We start from the raw sequence: 18,379 nt of genomic DNA, 5'->3' as shown, positions 1-18,379 counted from the left end.
ACCAAAGTCTAATAGAGTGCCATGACTTCATAAAAAGATTCATAGCAGATCTAAATTCCTTATCGGAGTCGGTCAATTGATCACACTCCAATAAGGTAAAAAAGTTATCATATGGGGATCCATTTACTAAATACCTACAGAGTGGACTATCCTTCCACTCGTGGAAAAAACAAAACTGTGCAGCTAAAAAATAGCCCTTGAAACAAGGGAGATTAAGTCCTCCCATCTCCAACGGCTTATACCAAAGCTCTAGCTTAAGGTCGAATGCACACGGCCGTGAGCGGTCCACGGAACCACGGGTTGGATTCCTGCTTAGAGCAGGAGCGCACAGCGTCATTGGTTGCAATGACGCCGTGCACTCCTGCTCTCAGCAGGAATCCAGCCCGTGGTTCCACAGACGGCTCACGGCCATGTGCATTCGGCCTAAGTCTTACATGTTTCCTCCCCAAAGTAAATCATTAATAATTATTTCGATTAACTTAAAAAAAAAAAAAAAAAAAACACTATCTGCAATCCAAACTGGAGAGTTCCTGAATACATAGAGTAACTGGGGAAGAATCATAATTTTAACTAGAGATAGCCTGTCAGCCATCGACAAAGGTAAGCGGAGCCATGTTGTTATTTTTGATCTTGGCTTATTCATCAATCTAATTAAATTGAGCAGAATAAAATCTTCCACCCTAGGCGAGACTATAATACCCAGGTACTCAAAAGGACTCAGATTTTCAAGATGTTCAAAGAGCTCTCATTTGGGAATGTAAATTTATCTAAGGGCATATTTATACTATCTAATGAAATAAGCATAGTTTTATCCCAATTTACGACCAGACCTGAAACTTCCACAAAGGAATTTATCATTTGGATAATATTTAACATTGTGTCTGTTGGACGTAAATTAGAATATCATCCGCATATAGAGAGATATGATCTTCTGTTCCTAATACCCCAAATCCTAGAATCCTCGAGTCTTGTCTAACCCTAGCAGCCACTGGCTCAATGTAGAGGTCAAATAAAAGAGGGGGGAGTGGAAATCCCTGGCGAGTGCCTCTAGTCATAGGGAAACTTCTTGTAAAATGACCATTTATATTATTAAGTCTTGCGTTGGGAGATCTATAGAGAAGTTTAATCATGTTAATAAACCTAAAGCCAAAACCCATCCTATGAAGCACTCTCCAGAAGAATCCCCACTCAACTCTATGAAAGGCCTTAGACGCATCTATGGACAGAATAGATCTTGAGGGCCGTCCAGACGTCTGTAAATTAGAAAAAAAAAAAAAAAGAGACTGTAGATTATGGTGGACTGGGTCCCTTTATTAGGAATAAAGCAGTTTTGGTCTGGATGTATAATTGATGTCATAACACTAGATAACCTCATAGCTAGGATTTTAGAGAAAAGTTTAGCGTCTGTATTAAGGAGGCAAAGAGGTCTATACGACCCCAGTTTATTAGGGTCTTTACCCTTCTTTAATATTACTGTAATCACAGCCTCTGTCATTTTTTCTGGAAGGGCTCTGTCCTTTATTGAATCAGAGAGTGTTCTCCACAGATGCAGAAGAATACGGTAACCTCCTTGTATTTACAATAAAACTCATACGGGAGTCCATCCAATCCTGGGGAGGAATTACCTGAACAGGCCTTGATTGCATCCTCTATCTCTTGAGGACACAGATCCTTCTCCAGATGTTCTTTTTGACTGTCTGTGAGAACTGGAAGGGAAATGGAATCCAAGTATGATTCAATCGCAGCCTCTGAGAGAATGCTCTCTGATTTTATAATTCACAAAAATACTCTATGAATTAGGGTTGCTGCGGGTATCGAAATTTCGATACCCAATCGATACTTTTGGCCCAGTATCAATACGATACCGGGATTTCTGTTTTTTCGATACTGGGCTGCGCTTCTGCTATTGGCGCGATCATGTTCTCTCAGCAGCACGGGGAGAAGGAAGCTGTCCTCCCCTCCCCCCTGTGCTGCTGCCGCTGCCACCAATGAGAAGAGAGGGGAGGAGGAAGGGCGGGTGCACTGCAGCACCAATGAGAAGAGAGGGGCGGGCGCACTGCGCCACCAATGATAGGACTATTCCTACACAGAGCGGCGCCCAGCGATGTCTCAGCACTCACCATTATTCCTGGGCGCCGCTCCGTTCGCCCGCAGTGCCCCATTACTGTCTCCTCTCCTGCTCCACATGCTGATTACTATCGGAGAGATGTGGAGGAAACATCAGCTTCACTAGTGGGCGTTCCTTCTCCCTGCGCTACAGCCAGGGAGACGGAACGCCCACTAGTGAAGCTGATGTCTCCTCCCCATTGTTCCGATAGTAATCAGCATGTGGAGCAGGAGAGGAGACAGTAATGGGGCACTGTAGCCTGATACGTAGTCTGGACCCATGAAAAGTAGTCAGTCAGGTCTTTAACACAACACAGGAGGTGGGTGCTGCAGCAGAATCGCATTTCCGGCACCCTGCCCCTGACAGGGAGCGGTGATCAGCGGCAGTTAACCCCTTAGGGGTTAACTGCCGCTGATCTGCCAGTACCGCCTCCTGTATAAAGGGGTAATTATCATTGGTGGTGCAGTGTGCCCCCCTCCTCAACCCGCCCATCCCATTAAAATCATTGGTGGCACAGTGCGCCGGCCCCTCTCAACCCCCCAGTATTAAAATCATTGGTGGCAGTGGGCACAGGGTCCTCTCCCCTCCCAGTCATTGGTGGTGCAGTGGCAGCTTCATATCGGAGCCCCAGCTGTGTAAGCCTGGGGCTCTGATCAGTTACCATGGCAGCCAGGACGCTACAGAAGCCGTGGTTGCCATGGTAACATCCCTGATGCTGTGTGCACAAAGCACAGAGCAGCAGGGACAGTGTGAAGTCCTATTCACCCTGATGGAGCTCTATCAGGGTGAATAGGACAAGGGATGAAAGATCCCAGGTTCGAGCCCCTAAGGGGGGAAATAGTTATTAAATAAAACGTTTTTTTTTTATACAACACACCAAAATATGAAGCATAAATCACCCCCTTTTCCCAATTTCACATATAAAATATATAAATAATAAAAATATTACGTATCGCCACGTCAGAAAAGTCCAAACTATAAAAATATTTAAAAAATGTATGTGGTGAACGCCGGAACAGAAAAAAAAAAACTGCACGATTTGCCATTTTTTAAAATGTGGAATGCACGTGGCTTTTTTGGTTTATTTTTTTCGCATGGTATCGAATATTGCACTACTTTTTCATGGTATCGAAACCGAATAAAAAATTTGGTATCGCAACAACTCTACTATGAATATTTCTATTATTCCCTCCTGATCTTCCGCTAGAGTTCCATCAGGCATGGAGATGCTACGAATCGCTTTCTTTGGATCCTGGCTAGCCATTACTCTAGCCAGCATTTTCCCAGGGCAACCTGCCTCTGAGAAATATTTCTGTCCTCTAAAGAATAGCCTCTGTTGAGCTTTGTCCAAAAGGAAGTCAGAAAAAGCCTGACTTTCCCTCTGCATAATCTCCCTACCTTCCTCTGTTTTTACCTTGGCATATCTGGTCATTCCTACAACAGCTGCTTCTTCCAGTTCTTTCTCCTTCCTAGCACATTGTTTACTCAGATTTGCAATTGTACTAATAAAAATCCCTCTTATAAAAGCTTTGAAAGGATCCCATACATAATGATATTTAGCTGAGGCATAATTCCTATTTTCTATCTGGTTACGATTGTCAATTATTAATAGCCAATGGGGGTTCAATCTAACTCGGGGTTTCATTCTAAAGTCGTTCCTGACCATAAATAGCTCTATTAAGAAAGGGACATGATCTGAGACTGATCTGGCCTCATATTTCATCCGTTTAATACAGTTTAAATAACCTTTGTTTATCAGGGCCAGATCAATTCTAGACATAGAGCTTCCAGATTTACTAACACAGGAATAAGCTCTTTTTCCTTTGGATAGGCATTCCCAAACATCCACGAGGCCCATCTCTTGGCAAAACTGTGCCAAGGGGGACCCCTGGGACGGGGAATACCTATTCCCTCCCATAGAGATCCTATGAAGTCATTTTGTGGGGCTTTAGGTATTCCACAAGAATGAAAGGAAAATAGAGGTAAAGTTTCTAAATTTCACTTTTTTTTATAGAAAATTTTATAATATTAAAAAAAGTCTTACAATTAAAAGAAAGTGCAAATGGTGGTTATGGCCAGTTTCACACCAGAATTAGAGACATCCATCAGGCTGCTCTGACAGAGAGCTCCCCGGATCCGGCACAGGTGGAAAGTGCCGACTGCCCACGGAACTCCTTGACTAATGGGAACCAGCAGAGATTTGGCTGCTCCCCAACATTCAGTCGGACAAAAGTTTCTGCACGCCACAGTTTTTGTCTAGCCAAATCCCGACACATATGGAGTCCAGCAGATAGAACCATCCAGCCACGCCAGACCGGGAGAACTTTGACAGGTTCAACTCATAATCGCAGTTGAGGTTAGTCAGCTAGGTATAACAAGGAAAAGAAATAAAAAAGTAAAAACTGTAGTAAACTACTAAAAACTGAAGGCAACACAGTGCTCTCACATGTCACTGGGCATTGGAAATACAAGCTTTTCTGGTAGGAAAGTAATCTTAGGGGTTGTATTTAGGATGTAATAACAAAGGCGCCCAAGTGTTGTTTCTAGATTTGGGGGAACTCATGGTGTCCGGCAATAATCGTTCGTATCGGCAAGTAGTGTTAAGCTACTGAAGCACTTCTGGTATGGTGGGGGGAACGATTTTGCTCCAGTGATGGGTTATCACTAGGGATGAGCGAACTCGAACTGTATAGTTCGGGTTCGTACCGAATTTTGGGGTGTCCGTGACACGGACCCGAACCCGGACATTTTCGTAAAAGTCCGGGTTCGGGTTCGGTGTTCGTCGCTTTCTTGGCGCTTTTGTGACGCTTTCTTGGCGCTTTTTGAAAGGCTGCAAAGCAGCCAATCAACAAGCATCATACTACTTGCCCCAAGAGGCCGTCACAGCCATGCATACTATTGGCATGGCTGTGATTGGCCAGAGCACCATGTGACCCAGCCTCTATTTAAGCTGGAGTCACATAGCGCCGCCCGTCACTCTGCTCTGATTAGCGTAGGGAGAGGTTGCGGCTGCGACAGTAGGGCAAGATTAGGCAGATTAACTCCTCCAAAGGACTTGATTAATCGATCGATCTGCAGCTGTGCATCATTGAGCTGATGAAATTCAAATGCTCACTGTTTTTAGGCTGCCCAGACCGTTTGTCAGTCACTTTTTTCTGGGGTGATCGGCGGCCATTTTGTGTCTTGTGCGGTGCTGCGACCAAGTGCATCCAAGCTGCGACCAAGTGCATTTAACCCTCAATGGTGTGGTTGTTTTTTGGCTAAAGCCTACATCAGGGTGAAGCTGTCAGACCAAGTGCATTTAACCAGCAATAGTCTGTTAATTTTTTGGCCATATACTAAAATCAGGGGCAAGCTGCGCCCGTCACCAAGTGCATTTAACCAGCAATAGTCTGTTCATTTTTTGGCCATATACTACATCAGGGGCAAGCTGCGCCCGTCACCAAGTGCATTTAACCCTCAGTAGTGTGGTTGGTCAAGCTGTCACACCAAGTGCATTTAACCAGCAATAGTCTGTTCATTTTTTGGCCATATACTACATCAGGGGCAAGCTGCGCCCGTCACCAAGAGCATTTAACCCTCAGTAATGTGGTTGGTCAAGCTGTCATACCAAGTGCATTTAACCAGCAATAGTGTGGTTATTTTTTGGCCATATCCCAGTCTAATTCTGTCACTAAATCCATACCGGTGACCCAGCGCCTAAATACTAGGCCTCAAATTTATATCCCGCTAAATCTGTCGTTACCGCTGTCCTGTTGTGGATGGGCAAGTTATTTAGTGTCCGTCAAAGCACATTTTTTGTTCTGGGTTGAAATACAATTCCCAATTTAGCAATTTCATAATTTAGTGGTTTCTGCTATATCAGAGCTATTTGAAATCTATCCCTAAAAGGGTATATAATATTCAAGGTGCACATAGGGTCATTCAGAATAACTTCACACACACGCTACTGTGCATTTCCAAGTCTAATTCTGTCACTAAATCCATACCGGTCAACCAGCGCCTAAATACTAGGCCTCAAATTTATATCCCGCTAAATCTGTCGTTACCGCTGTCCTGTTGTGGATGGGCAAGTTATTTAGTGTCCGTCAAAGCACATTTTTTGTTCTGGGTTGAAATACAATTCCCAATTTAGCAATTTCATAATTTAGTGGTTTCTGCTATATCAGAGCTATTTGAAATCTATCCCTAAAAGGGTATATAATATTCAAGGTGCACATAGGGTCATTCAGAATAACTTCACACACACGCTACTGTGCATTTCCAAGTCTAATTCTGTCACTAAATCCATACCGGTCAACCAGCGCCTAAATACTAGGCCTCAAATTTATATCCCGCTAAATCTGTCGTTACCGCTGTCCTGTTGTGGATGGGCAAGTTATTTAGTGTCCGCCAAAGCACATTTTTTGTTCTGGGTTGAAATACAATTCCCAATTTAGCAATTTCATAATTTCATATGTGCACCAAATTTATATCCCGCTGAATTTGAATACAATACATTGGGCCAAATAATATTTTTGTTGTTGTGGTGAACCATAACAATGAGGAAAACATCTAGTAAGGGACGCGGACGTGGACATGGTCGTGGTGGTGTTAGTGGACCCTCTGGTGCTGGGAGAGGACGTGGCCGTTCTGCCACATCCACACGTCCTAGTGTACCAACTACCTCAGGTCCCAGTAGCCGCCAGAATTTACAGCGATATATGGTGGGGCCCAATGCCGTTCTAAGGATGGTAAAGCCTGAGCAGGTACAGGCATTAGTCAATTGGGTGGCCGACAGTGGATCCAGCACGTTCACATTATCTCCCACCCAGTCTTCTGCAGAAAGTGCACAGATGGCGCCTGAAAACCAACCCCATCAGTCTGTCACATCACCCCCATGCATACCAGGGAAACTGTCTCAGCCTCAAGTTATGCAGCAGTCTCTTATGCTGTTTGAAGACTCCGCTGGCAGGGTTTCCCAAGGGCATCCACCTAGCCCTTCCCCAGCGGTGAAAGACATAGAATGCACTGACGCACAACCACTTATGTTTCCTGATGATGAGGACATGGGAATACCACCTCAGCATGTCTCTGATGATGACGAAACACAGGTGCCAACTGCTGCATCTTTCTGCAGTATGCAGACTGAACAGGAGGTCAGGGATCAAGACTGGGTGGAAGACTATGCAGGGGACGATGAGGTCCTAGACCCCACATGGAATGAAGGTCGTGCCACTGACTTTCACAGTTCGGAGGAAGAGGCAGTGGTGAGACCGAGCCAACAGCGTAGCAAAAGAGGGAGCAGTGGGCAAAAGCAGAACACCCGCCGCCAAGAGACTCCGCCTGCTACTGACCGCCGCCATCTGGGACCGAGCACCCCAAAGGCAGCTTCAAGGAGTTCCCTGGCATGGCACTTCTTCAAACAATGTGCTGACGACAAGACCCGAGTAGTTTGCACGCTGTGCCATCAGAGCCTGAAGCGAGGCATTAACGTTCTGAACCTGAGCACAACCTGCATGACCAGGCACCTGCATGCAAAGCATGAACTGCAGTGGAGTAAACACCTTAAAAACAAGGAAGTCACTCAGGCTCCCCCTGCTACCTCTTCTGCTGCTGCCGCCTCGGCCTCTTCCTCTGCCTCTGGAGGAACGTTGGCACCTGCCGCCCAGCAAACAGGGGATGTACCACCAACACCCCCACCACCTCCGTCACCAAGCGTCTCAACCATGTCACACGGCAGCGTTCAGCTCTCCATCTCACAAACATTTGAGAGAAAGCGTAAATTCCCACCTAGCCACCCTCGATCCCTGGCCCTGATTGCCAGCATTTCTAAACTACTGGCCTATGAAATGCTGTCATTTAGGCTGGTGGACACAGACAGCTTCAAACAGCTCATGTCGCTTGCTGTCCCACAGTATGTTGTTCCCAGCCGCCACTACTTCTCCAAGAGAGCCGTGCCTTCCCTGCACAACCAAGTATCCGATAAAATCAAGTGTGCACTGCGCAACGCCATCTGTAGCAAGGTCCACCTAACCACAGATACATGGACCAGTAAGCACGGCCAGGGACGCTATATCTCCCTAACTGCACACTGGGTAAATGTAGTGGCAGCTGGGCCCCAGGCGGAGAGCTGTTTAGCGCACGTCCTTCCGCCGCCAAGGATCGCAGGGCAACATTCTTTGCCTCCTGTTGCCACCTCCTCCTTCACGGCTTCCTCCTCCTCCTCTTCTTCCACCTGCTCATCCAGTCAGCCACACACCTTCACCACCAACTTCAGCACAGCCCGGGGTAAACGTCAGCAGGCCATTCTGAAACTCATATGTTTGGGGGGACAGGCCCCACACCGCACAGGAGTTGTGGCGTGGTATAAAACAACAGACCGACGAGTGGTTGCTGCCGGTGAGCCTCAAGCCCGGCCTGGTGGTGTGTGATAATGGGCGAAATCTCGTTGCAGCTCTGGGACTAGCCAATTTGACTCACATCCCTTGCTTGGCGCATGTGCTGAATTTGGTGGTGCAGAAGTTCATTCACAACTACCCCGACATGTCAGAGCTGCTGCATAAAGTGCGGGCCGTCTGTTCGCGCTTCCGGCGTTCACATCCTGCTGCTGCTCGCCTGTCTGCGCTACAGCGTAACTTCGGCCTTCCCGCTCACCGCCTCATATGCGACGTGCCCACCAGGTGGAACTCCACCTTGCACATGCTGGACAGACTGTGCGAGCAGCAGCAGGCCATAGTGGAGTTTCAGCTGCAGCTGCAGCACGCACGGGTCAGTCGCACTACAGAACAGCACCACCAATGACTGGGCCTCCATGCGAGACCTGTGTGCCCTGTTGCGCTGTTTCGAGTACTCCACCAACATGGCCAGTGGTGATGACGCCGTTATCAGCGTTACAATACCACTTCTATGTCTCCTTGAGAAAACACTTAGGGCGATGATGGAAGAGGAGGTGGCCCAGGAGGAGGAGGAGGAGGAGGAGGAGGAGGAGGAGGAAGAGGGGTCATTTTTAGCACTTTCAGGCCAGTCTCTTCGAAGTGACTCAGAGGGAGGTTTTTGGCGACAGCAGAGGCCAGGTACAAATGTGGCCAGCCAGGGCCCACTACTGGAGGACGAGGAGGACGAGGATGAGGAGGAGGTGGAGGAGGATGAGGATGAAGCATGGTCACAGCGGGGTGGCACCCAACGCAGCTCGGGTCCATCACTGGTGCGTGGCTGGGGGGAAAGGCAGGACAATGACGATACGCCTCCCACAGAGGACAGCTTGTCCTTACCCCTGGGCAGCCTGGCACACATGAGCGACTACATGCTGCAGTGCCTGCGCAACGACAGCAGAGTTGCCCACATTTTAACCTGTGCGGACTACTGGGTTGCCACCCTGCTGGATCCACGCTACAAAGACAATGTGCCCACCTTACTTCCTGCACTGGAGCGTGATAGGAAGATGCGCGAGTACAAGCGCACGTTGGTAGACGCGCTACTGAGAGCATTCCCAAATGTCACAGGGGAACAAGTGGAAGCCCAAGGCCAAGGCAGAGGAGGAGCAAGAGGTCGCCAAGGCAGCTGTGTCACGGCCAGCTCCTCTGAGGGAAGGGTTAGCATGGCAGAGATGTGGAAAACTTTTGTCAACACGCCACAGCTAACTGCACCACCACCTGATACGCAACGTGTTAGCAGGAGGCAACATTTCACTAACATGGTGGAACAGTACGTGTGCACACCCCTCCACGTACTGACTGATGGTTCGGCCCCATTCAACTTCTGGGTCTCTAAATTGTCCACGTGGCCAGAGCTAGCCTTTTATGCCTTGGAGGTGCTGGCCTGCCCGGCGGCCAGCGTTTTGTCTGAACGTGTATTCAGCATGGCAGGGGGCGTCATTACAGACAAACGCAGCCGCCTGTCTACAGCCAATGTGGACAAGCTGACGTTGATAAAAATGAACCAGGCATGGATCCCACAGGACCTGTCCGTCCCTTGTCCAGATTAGACATTAACTACCTCCCCTTAACCATATATTATTGGACTCCAGGGCACTTCCTCATTCAATCCTATTTTTATTTTCATTTTACCATTATATTGCAAGGCTACCCAAAGTTGAATGAACCTCTCCTCTGTCTGGGTGCCGGGGCCTAAATATATGCCAATGGACTGTTCCAATGTTGGGTGACGTGAAGCCTGATTCTCTGCTATGACATGCAGACTAATTCTCTGCTGACATGAAGACAGATCCTCTGTTACGGGACCTCTCTCCTCTGCCTGGGTGCTGGGCCTAAATATCTGACAATGGACTGTTGCAGTGGTGGCTGACGTGAAGCCTGATTCTCTGCTATGACATGCAGACTAATTCTCTGCTGACATGAAGCCAGATTGTCTGTTACGGGACCTCTCTCCTCTGCCTGGGTGCTGGGCCTAAATTTATGAAAATGGACTGTTGCAGTGGTGGGTGACGTGAAGCCTGATTCTCTGCTATGACATGAAGACTGATTCTCTGCTGACATGAAGCCAGATTGTCTGTTACGGGACCTCTCTCCTCTGCCTGTGTGCTGGGCCTAAATATATGCCAATGGACTGTTGCAGTGGTGACTGATGTGAAGCCTCATTCTCTGCTATGACATGCAGACTAATTCTCTGCTGACATGAAGCCAGATTGTCTGTTACGGGACCTCTCTCCTCTGCCTGGGTGCTGGGCCTAAATTTATGAAAATGGACTGTTGCAGTGGTGGGTGACGTGAAGCCTGATTCTCTGCTATGACATGAAGACTGATTCTCTGCTGACATGAAGCCAGATTGTCTGTTACGGGACCTCTCTCCTCTGCCTGGGTGCTGGGCCTAAATTTATGAAAATGGACTGTTGCAGTGGTGGGTGACGTGAAGCCTGATTCTCTGCTATGACATGAAGACTGATTCTCTGCTGACATGAAGCCAGATTGTCTGTTACGGGACCTCTCTCCTCTGCCTGTGTGCTGGGCCTAAATATATGCCAATGGACTGTTGCAGTGGTGGCTGATGTGAAGCCTCATTCTCTGCTATGACATGCAGACTAATTCTCTGCTGACATGAAGCCAGATTGTCTGTTACGGGACCTCTCTCCTCTGCCTGTGTGCTGGGCCTAAATATATGCCAATGGACTGTTGCAGTGGTGGCTGATGTGAAGCCTCATTCTCTGCTATGACATGCAGACTAATTCTCTGCTGACATGAAGCCAGATTGTCTGTTACGGGACCTCTCTCCTCTGCCTGGGTGCCGGGGCCTAAATATCTGAGAATGGACTGTTCCAGTGGTGGGTGACAGGAAGCCAGATTCTCTGCTATGGGACCTCTCTCCAATTGATTTTGGTTAATTTTTTTTTATTTAATTTTTATTCATTTCCCTATCCACATTTGTTTGCAGGGGATTTACCTACATGTTGCTGCCTTTTGCAGCCCTCTAGCCCTTTCCTGGGCTGTTTTACAGACGTTTTAGTGCCAAAAAGTTCGGGTCCCCATTGACTTCAATGGGGTTCGGGTTCGGGACGAAGTTCGGATCGGGTTCGGATCCCGAACATTTTCGGGAAGTTCGGCCGAACTTCTCGAACCCGAACATCCAGGTGTTCGCTCAACTCTAGTTATCACTAGTTTGTCGCTCAGTAGCACATGTTCTATGAGACTTCTATGAGTAGGGCCAATTGACTGCATACCCAGCGTCACGTAACAGGGACCAGACGAGCCCAACGCGTCACGTGACAAGGGTTGCCCAAGCCCTTCAGGCCAATTCACCTACCACACTGACACGTTGTTACGCCCTACGCCGTAACTTGAGCATAAATCGCCACCTGAAGCCTGCAAGCACACCGACGCACTAACACAAAACTTTCACTGCCACCACCTGTCAGTTATAAGGTCAACAGGACACCCCTGAGTGTTCCACTGGCAAGCAGACACTCACACGATAGCAAGCCTCACGGAAAAACAACATACAGCCTCAGACTGCACAAACACTCTTCATGGAGCTAAGGCACCTTTCATACTTGTGGCAGAGTGATCCGGCAAGCAGAACGTATGCCAACTGATGGCATTTGTAAAACTGATCAGCATCCTGATAAGTCCGGAAAATGCCTGATCCGTCTTTCCGGCATCATTCGGAAAAACGGATTCAGCATTTATTTTTTTCACAGCAGTCCTATGGGAAAAAAACGCTGTATCCGGCATTCAGGAAAGTGTTCAGTTTTTTTGGTCGGAGATAAAACCGTAGCATGCTGCGGTTTTCTCTCTGACCTGGTCAGTCAAAAAGACTGAACTGAAGACATCCTGAACGGATTGCTCTCCATTCAGAATGCACAGATATAAAACTGATCAGTTATTTTCCGGTATAGAGCCCCTAGGACGGAACTCTATGCCGGAAAAGAAAAATGCTAGTATGAAAGCACTCTAACAGGTTCTTAAGGTTACAAGACAAACCATCAAACTTTTAGGTTTAATGTAAAAAAAAAAAAAAAAAAACAGACAGTACTTGGTTACAAGAAATTATTAATAAGAGATATACATAAATGGCAAACAATTGTAAAATAAAAAGGAGAAAACAAAGAAAGTTCTAATACTTAATATTTGTGTGGTAAAAGTAATTTCCTCCCAGGAGATTTGGGCAGGGTAATGGTGCACAAACCAATTCGATTGGATCTCCCACTTTGTGACACCCAAATATCCTAGAAATCACATTTTTATGTTTTTCCTCCAGGAGAAGTCCTGAGAGGGATTTTCCCTCCCACCTCTGACTCAGCCCCTCTGGGCCGAGTTTCATTACCCATGCAGCCGGTCCACTGGCCATCTAGGGAACAGGTAACAAAATATCAAAAAGATAGTTTCCCGTTTGCCCTCGTGATGATACAGACCCCAGACCTTCTTCATAATTCAAATCTCATCGTTCCAAGTCCTAGCATATCAAAATGAGACACGTCCGGGATGCTCGGAAGAGGAGATCCTTATTTTAAGAAGATGAAGGAAAGTTGATACGCCATGTCTGGTGTCCATGCAATGCCCCCATCATACCAGATATGATGAGCTGGGCTTTGGCGACGTCAGCCCCATCCTGAACAAGTTATGAAGGATTACAACTTATTGTTCATTCTCTCGTATGAAGCCTCCATGCTGACGGCGCCGGAGAGTCTGCTGTCCCTTATCCTGAGTGTGACCGGCAAACCGGCCCATCCTGGTTAGCATCTCTGTGCTAACTAACCGCCCCGGGAGCAGTTTGCTGTTTTCACAGGTATGAGGCAGACACATCGGCACTATATGCAGCCTTCAACCAATTCATCAATGACTGCTGGCCTGGCAATACAAATATATAAATACATACACACTACGACAAATACTATCACAGCAAACATTATAACTAGGAATAAGGCGGTCCTTATTCCTGACACCCAGGAACAACAAAGCTAGCTCCAGGGATGGGGCTACTCTAGCCAAAGTCAGTTCTAACACAAAGTCAAAAATCTGTTGTCAGAAAGGAGTGAGTTTGAGACAGGTCCATAAAATATGGTATAAGGAGCCTGTATTACCACATTCTCTTCAGCAGCAGCGGGACTGTCCCTGTGTATGTTTAGCTTAGTCTACGGGGGGGGGGGTTAAAATACCACTGTAGGAGGGTCTTCACACCTGCTTTATAATGGGCAACGCACTAACGCACTTAAAAGTTGGTAGAGAGGAAGCTCACTGCTGCGGTCCACTCTCCTTCCGAGGAGAGGAATGACTCCCATTTTCTAATGGGGGGGGGGGGGGGGGGGGGATTCTTGACAAAGGTAGATTTGTTCCTAAATAGATCATGTGAAGAGATTTCTGAAAAGGGTTGGATTTTGGTATAGTGTAATAATATCTTTGTTGATCATGGGGTGGGGGGTGGAAAAGTTTAGTGAGGCAGTGGCATATTCTTAAGTAGTTGTAAAACTCTCCTTGAGCTATCGAGGAGGTGTTCTTAATAGTTTCAAATGAGAGGACTAAATGGGCATCTCTAAGTTGTGCAACATTTGCGACCCCTCCAGTGCGCCAGGCGGAGAGGTTAATAAAACTAGTTGTGAAACCTTCCAGGGTGTGGTTAGTGGAGTGGGAGAGAAGAGATGATTTAGAATTCCCCTGTAGTTTATGAATTTATGTCCATAGGGATCCTGCATGAGCTACTGTTAGTAGTTTGGCTTTTGGGGGATGTGGGTTTCAAACAAGTTGCATTAGATAGTCTTTTAATGTGCATCTGCTGATAGAATGTGATTCTATTTGGTCTATGCTTTGGAACTGTTAGAGGACCACTATTCACGGATGAACGAGAGTCCGATGGTGCTGTGCTAATCCTTATTTGAAGGGAGGCCAATACCTCCAGCGCTTTTGTTTCTAAACATCAAGGTTTGGGCTACTCTGGGTAGGGCGGAGCTTCACAAGTAGGCATTTAAAATAGACTGAGCTCTCTTGAAGAATATATTAGGGGGGAAATAGAGAGGGTGCATAAGATGTAGATAAGCTTCGGAAGGGTCATCATCTGAAATGATGCAACTCTGCCTACCCAGGACACTGCCTTCATTGCAAAGTTGGAGAAGTCTTGGGACATAATGGAGAGGCTCATAGTTATGTGTAAATAAAAGGGAGCATGGAAATGTAAGTTTAACTCCCAAGTATGGCAATTCAAATGCCAATCAAGATCATATAGGGATTGTAAAAGTAATAGGAGGGATATTGATGGGGAGAGCTTGGGACTTAAAGCTATTTATTTTATAGTAAGATAGAGAACCAAAGTGTGATATTATAGATAGAGCACTGTCCAAAAGATCTAACAGGGTCAGCCAAGGTAAGAATAAGGTCATCTGCATATATGGTAAAGGTGTAGGTTAGTTCTCCCACCTTAAATCCAGTTGGGTTTGGTGAATTTCTTATGTGTTGTGCTAAACGCTCCAAGGCGAGAATGAAAAGTATGAGCGATAAGGGGCAGCCCTGGCGGGACCCAATACTTTAGCTGAAGGGGATGAGTAAAGGTTTTCAATAGCGTTCATTATGTGGCCAAATAACCCCAACTCCCGAAGAGCCGAGAAGGCAAATGACCAGTAGATGAAGTCAAACGCCTTCTAGGCGTCCAAGGTCACCACGAGCAGAGGGGAGTGATGGACTTCAGCGTAGTTAAAGAGGTCCACAATTCTTGTGGTGTTATCAGATGCCTGTCTCCCAGCTAAAAAGCCAGTTTGGTCTGCATTGATAAAGAGAGGGGAGCATGGGGGACAGTCTGTTGGCGATAAATTTTGCTAAAACCTATGTCCGAATTGAGTAATGAAATAGGTCTGTTTGGAAGTGGTAGTAATATTCATTGGATCAGGGCCCGGGGATTTTCCTGGGCCATGATGGGAGATAATTAATTTTTTAATTTCCATATCTGTGAGTGGGGCATTAAAAAACTGTAGTTGTGGGTCAGTAAGTGTGGGGAGTGAAGATTTTACCAAGAAGTCCTTAACAAGGGCCGAGTGGAACATTGTTTTTAAGGTTATAAAGATCTTTATAATAAAGGCAAAATTGTTCCGCAATGTCTCTTGGGTCAATTAATTTGGCTTTAGTGCTGGGGTGCAGGAAATGCAGTATTTTGGATTTTGAGAGACTGGATTTAAGCTGGCGAGAGAGTAGCCTGCCTCGGGCATAATACTTGGATTTAAGCCCAAGTACAGACTTGCTATAATTATGGAGTAGAGCTCCTCAGAGTTTGTCCCTTTCAAGCCTGAACTCGTCTGATCGTTGGGCTGTTGGATGGTCCTTATTGGTCCTTTCAGGCCAAGCAGGCTATCTTCTCAAGTATCTGGGAGATTTAGTTCAGAGTTTTTTACCTTATGCTCAACTTAATTAGGGAGCCCCTTATGTAGGCCTTGTGGGCCTGCCATAGGAAGTAAAGGGTCTAAAACTGAACCTGTGTTGAAGAGAAAGTATTCTTTCAGCCAATTAGAGAGTTCATCAATATGTTTAGGGTTGCCATGTGACCGGAGAGTGATAGTGACCGGAACATGGTCGGACCACTGAATGAGGCCTATGTCTAAGGTGGAGGATAAATGGAGGGGGGGGGGGGATTTGAAGTCCCTCTACTGACTATGTTGAGCTCTCCACACATCAATAAGACGCTCTGAGTGTAAAAAGGAGACCATTCCCATTTCAGATCGCCTTGTAAACGTGGTGGAGTCCAGGGAAGGGTCAATTATGGAGTTAACGTCTAAGCATAATATAACCTTTCCTGCTTTCAATTTGTTGGTGTGTGGCATTACTTTATGTAGGAATGACAGTTGGCGTGCGTTGGGGGCATAGATGTTGACCAGAGTATATGTGATGTTAATGATCAAACATAAAAAAAATGAAGTATTTGCCCCCAGGGTCAGCTCTGCTGGCGATGAGGGCAAAAGCAACTGTATTCTTAACAGCTATGAAGGCCCCCCTGGACTTCTTGCTGAAATGGGAATGAAAAATGTTCGGGAAAAGGTAATGGTGTATTCTAGCAGCATCAGTTTGCAACAAGCGAGACTCCTGAATGCAAATGACGTCCGCACCAGACGACAATGCTTCTTTCCACACATATGACCGTTTCTGAGGGCAAATGAGCCCCTTGGCATTCAATGACATGATCTGAAAGGGCTTCTGTCACCCCATTAAACCGTTTTTTTTTTTTCTTTACTAATAATCCCTACACTGCGATCTCATCATACATAAGCTAATTAATGATTTTCGTTCAGTAGAATTTGTTAAAAAAAATAGATTTTTGAAATATGTAAATTACCTTGCTACCAGCAAGTAGGGCGGCTACTTGCTGGTAGCAGCCGCGTCCTCCGATGGTAATGACGCCCCCTCTGCTTGTTGATTGACAGATCCCGTCCGCTGGCCCTTTCTCTGCTGGCCCTGCCTGTTTTGATTCAATATCTGGCGCCTGTGCCGCGGCCGAACCTCTCTTCAATCTGCGCAGGCGCACTGAGAGGCTGCAACTCGCTCGGCCGCTCCATCCTCAATGCGCCTGCGCCGGGTGTAGATGTGATGTCATCGGCGCAGGCGCATTGAGGATGGAGAGGCCGAGCGAATGGCCTAGCTACTCCCCTAAATTTCACTTTTTCGGCAGATATTCCATTGTAATCCATTTTTTTTTTTGTAATACATCAAAGGTTAGCAACCAAACAAAACTCAATAACCATTACCCCGATTCTGTAGTTTACAGAAACACCCCACATATGGTGGTAAACTGATGTAAGGGCACACGACAGGGCGCAGAAAAAAAAGGATCGCCATATGGTTTTTGGATCGCAGATTTTGCTGGACTGGTTTTTAGACACCATGTCCCATTTGAAGCCCCCCTGATGCACCCCTACAGTAAAAACTCCCAAAAAGTTACCCCATTTTGGAAACTACGGGATAAGTCAACAGTTTATTGGTACTATTTGAGGATACATATGATTTTTGATGGCTCTATATTTCGTTTTTGTGTTGCAAGATAAAAAAAATGGCTGTTCAGGCAGAGTTTTTTTTTTTGTTTTTTTACAATGTTCATCTGAAAGGTTAGGTCATGCGCTATTTTTATAGGGCTGGTTGTTACGGACACGACTATATCAAATGTCAACTTTTTTTGTTTTAGCTTTACATAATAAAGCATTTTTGAAAAAATAAAAATATGTTTTGTCTCCATTTTCTGAATGCCATACTTTTTTCATTTTTCTGCTAATCGTTTTGTCCAGGGCTCTTTTTTTTAAGGTGTTCTCCTGTGGTCATGTGATGTTTTTATAAAGCAGGTCATTACGACGTGGCAATTTCTAATATGTATACTTTTTCTTATTTACGTTTTACACAATAAAAGCATTTTTGAAACAAAAAAAAGACATAAATGATGTTTTAGCGTCTGCATAGTCAGAGCCATAATTTTTGGGCCGATTTGTCTTAGGTAGGGTCTCATTTTCTGCGGGATGAGGTAACTGTTTGATTGATATTATTTTGGGGGGCATACGCCTTTTTGATTGCTTGGTGTAGCACTTTTTGTGATGTAAGGTGACAAAAATCTAAATTAGTCTTACCGGTAATTCCTTTTCCATGAATCAACCATGACGGCATATAAAAGTAAATTGACCCCTGACCTCTGTAGGGGCAGGACAACAGAAGATTAAATTGCCCCCTCCTACCACAGTGTTTATCAAATTACTATAGTGCTCGTTAAAATTGTTCACTTCTTCATACATTTTTTTTTGTATTACTTCATACTATAACTAGGTAATTACATACATATACCTGACAGATAAAAATTGTACATAACCATTGGAGGACCTTTCTA

General features: G+C 46.0%; 1 protein-coding gene across 5 annotated transcripts in view; it reads right to left on the bottom strand.

Annotated features, from left to right (window-relative positions):
* SCYL3 (SCY1 like pseudokinase 3) overlaps positions 1-18,379 on the bottom strand; it is a 445,770-nt gene that overhangs the window by 339,664 nt on the left and 87,727 nt on the right. For 4 of the 5 annotated variants that reach the window (XM_044301161.1, XM_044301165.1, XM_044301163.1 and 1 more), the window contains exon 5: positions 1,626-1,706. The exons of the other annotated variant lie outside the window; for it this stretch is intronic. In XM_044301161.1, the coding sequence (XP_044157096.1) occupies positions 1,626-1,706 (81 nt within the window). The remainder of the gene's footprint in view (positions 1-1,625; positions 1,707-18,379) is intronic. 5 annotated transcript variants of the gene reach the window in all.

This window comes from Bufo gargarizans, chromosome 7 (genome assembly GCF_014858855.1).
Source record: "Bufo gargarizans isolate SCDJY-AF-19 chromosome 7, ASM1485885v1, whole genome shotgun sequence".
Lineage (NCBI taxonomy): Eukaryota > Metazoa > Chordata > Amphibia > Anura > Bufonidae > Bufo > Bufo gargarizans.
The sequence above is the reverse complement of the archived record's forward strand: the minus strand, read 5'-3'. Positions and strand labels throughout refer to the sequence as shown.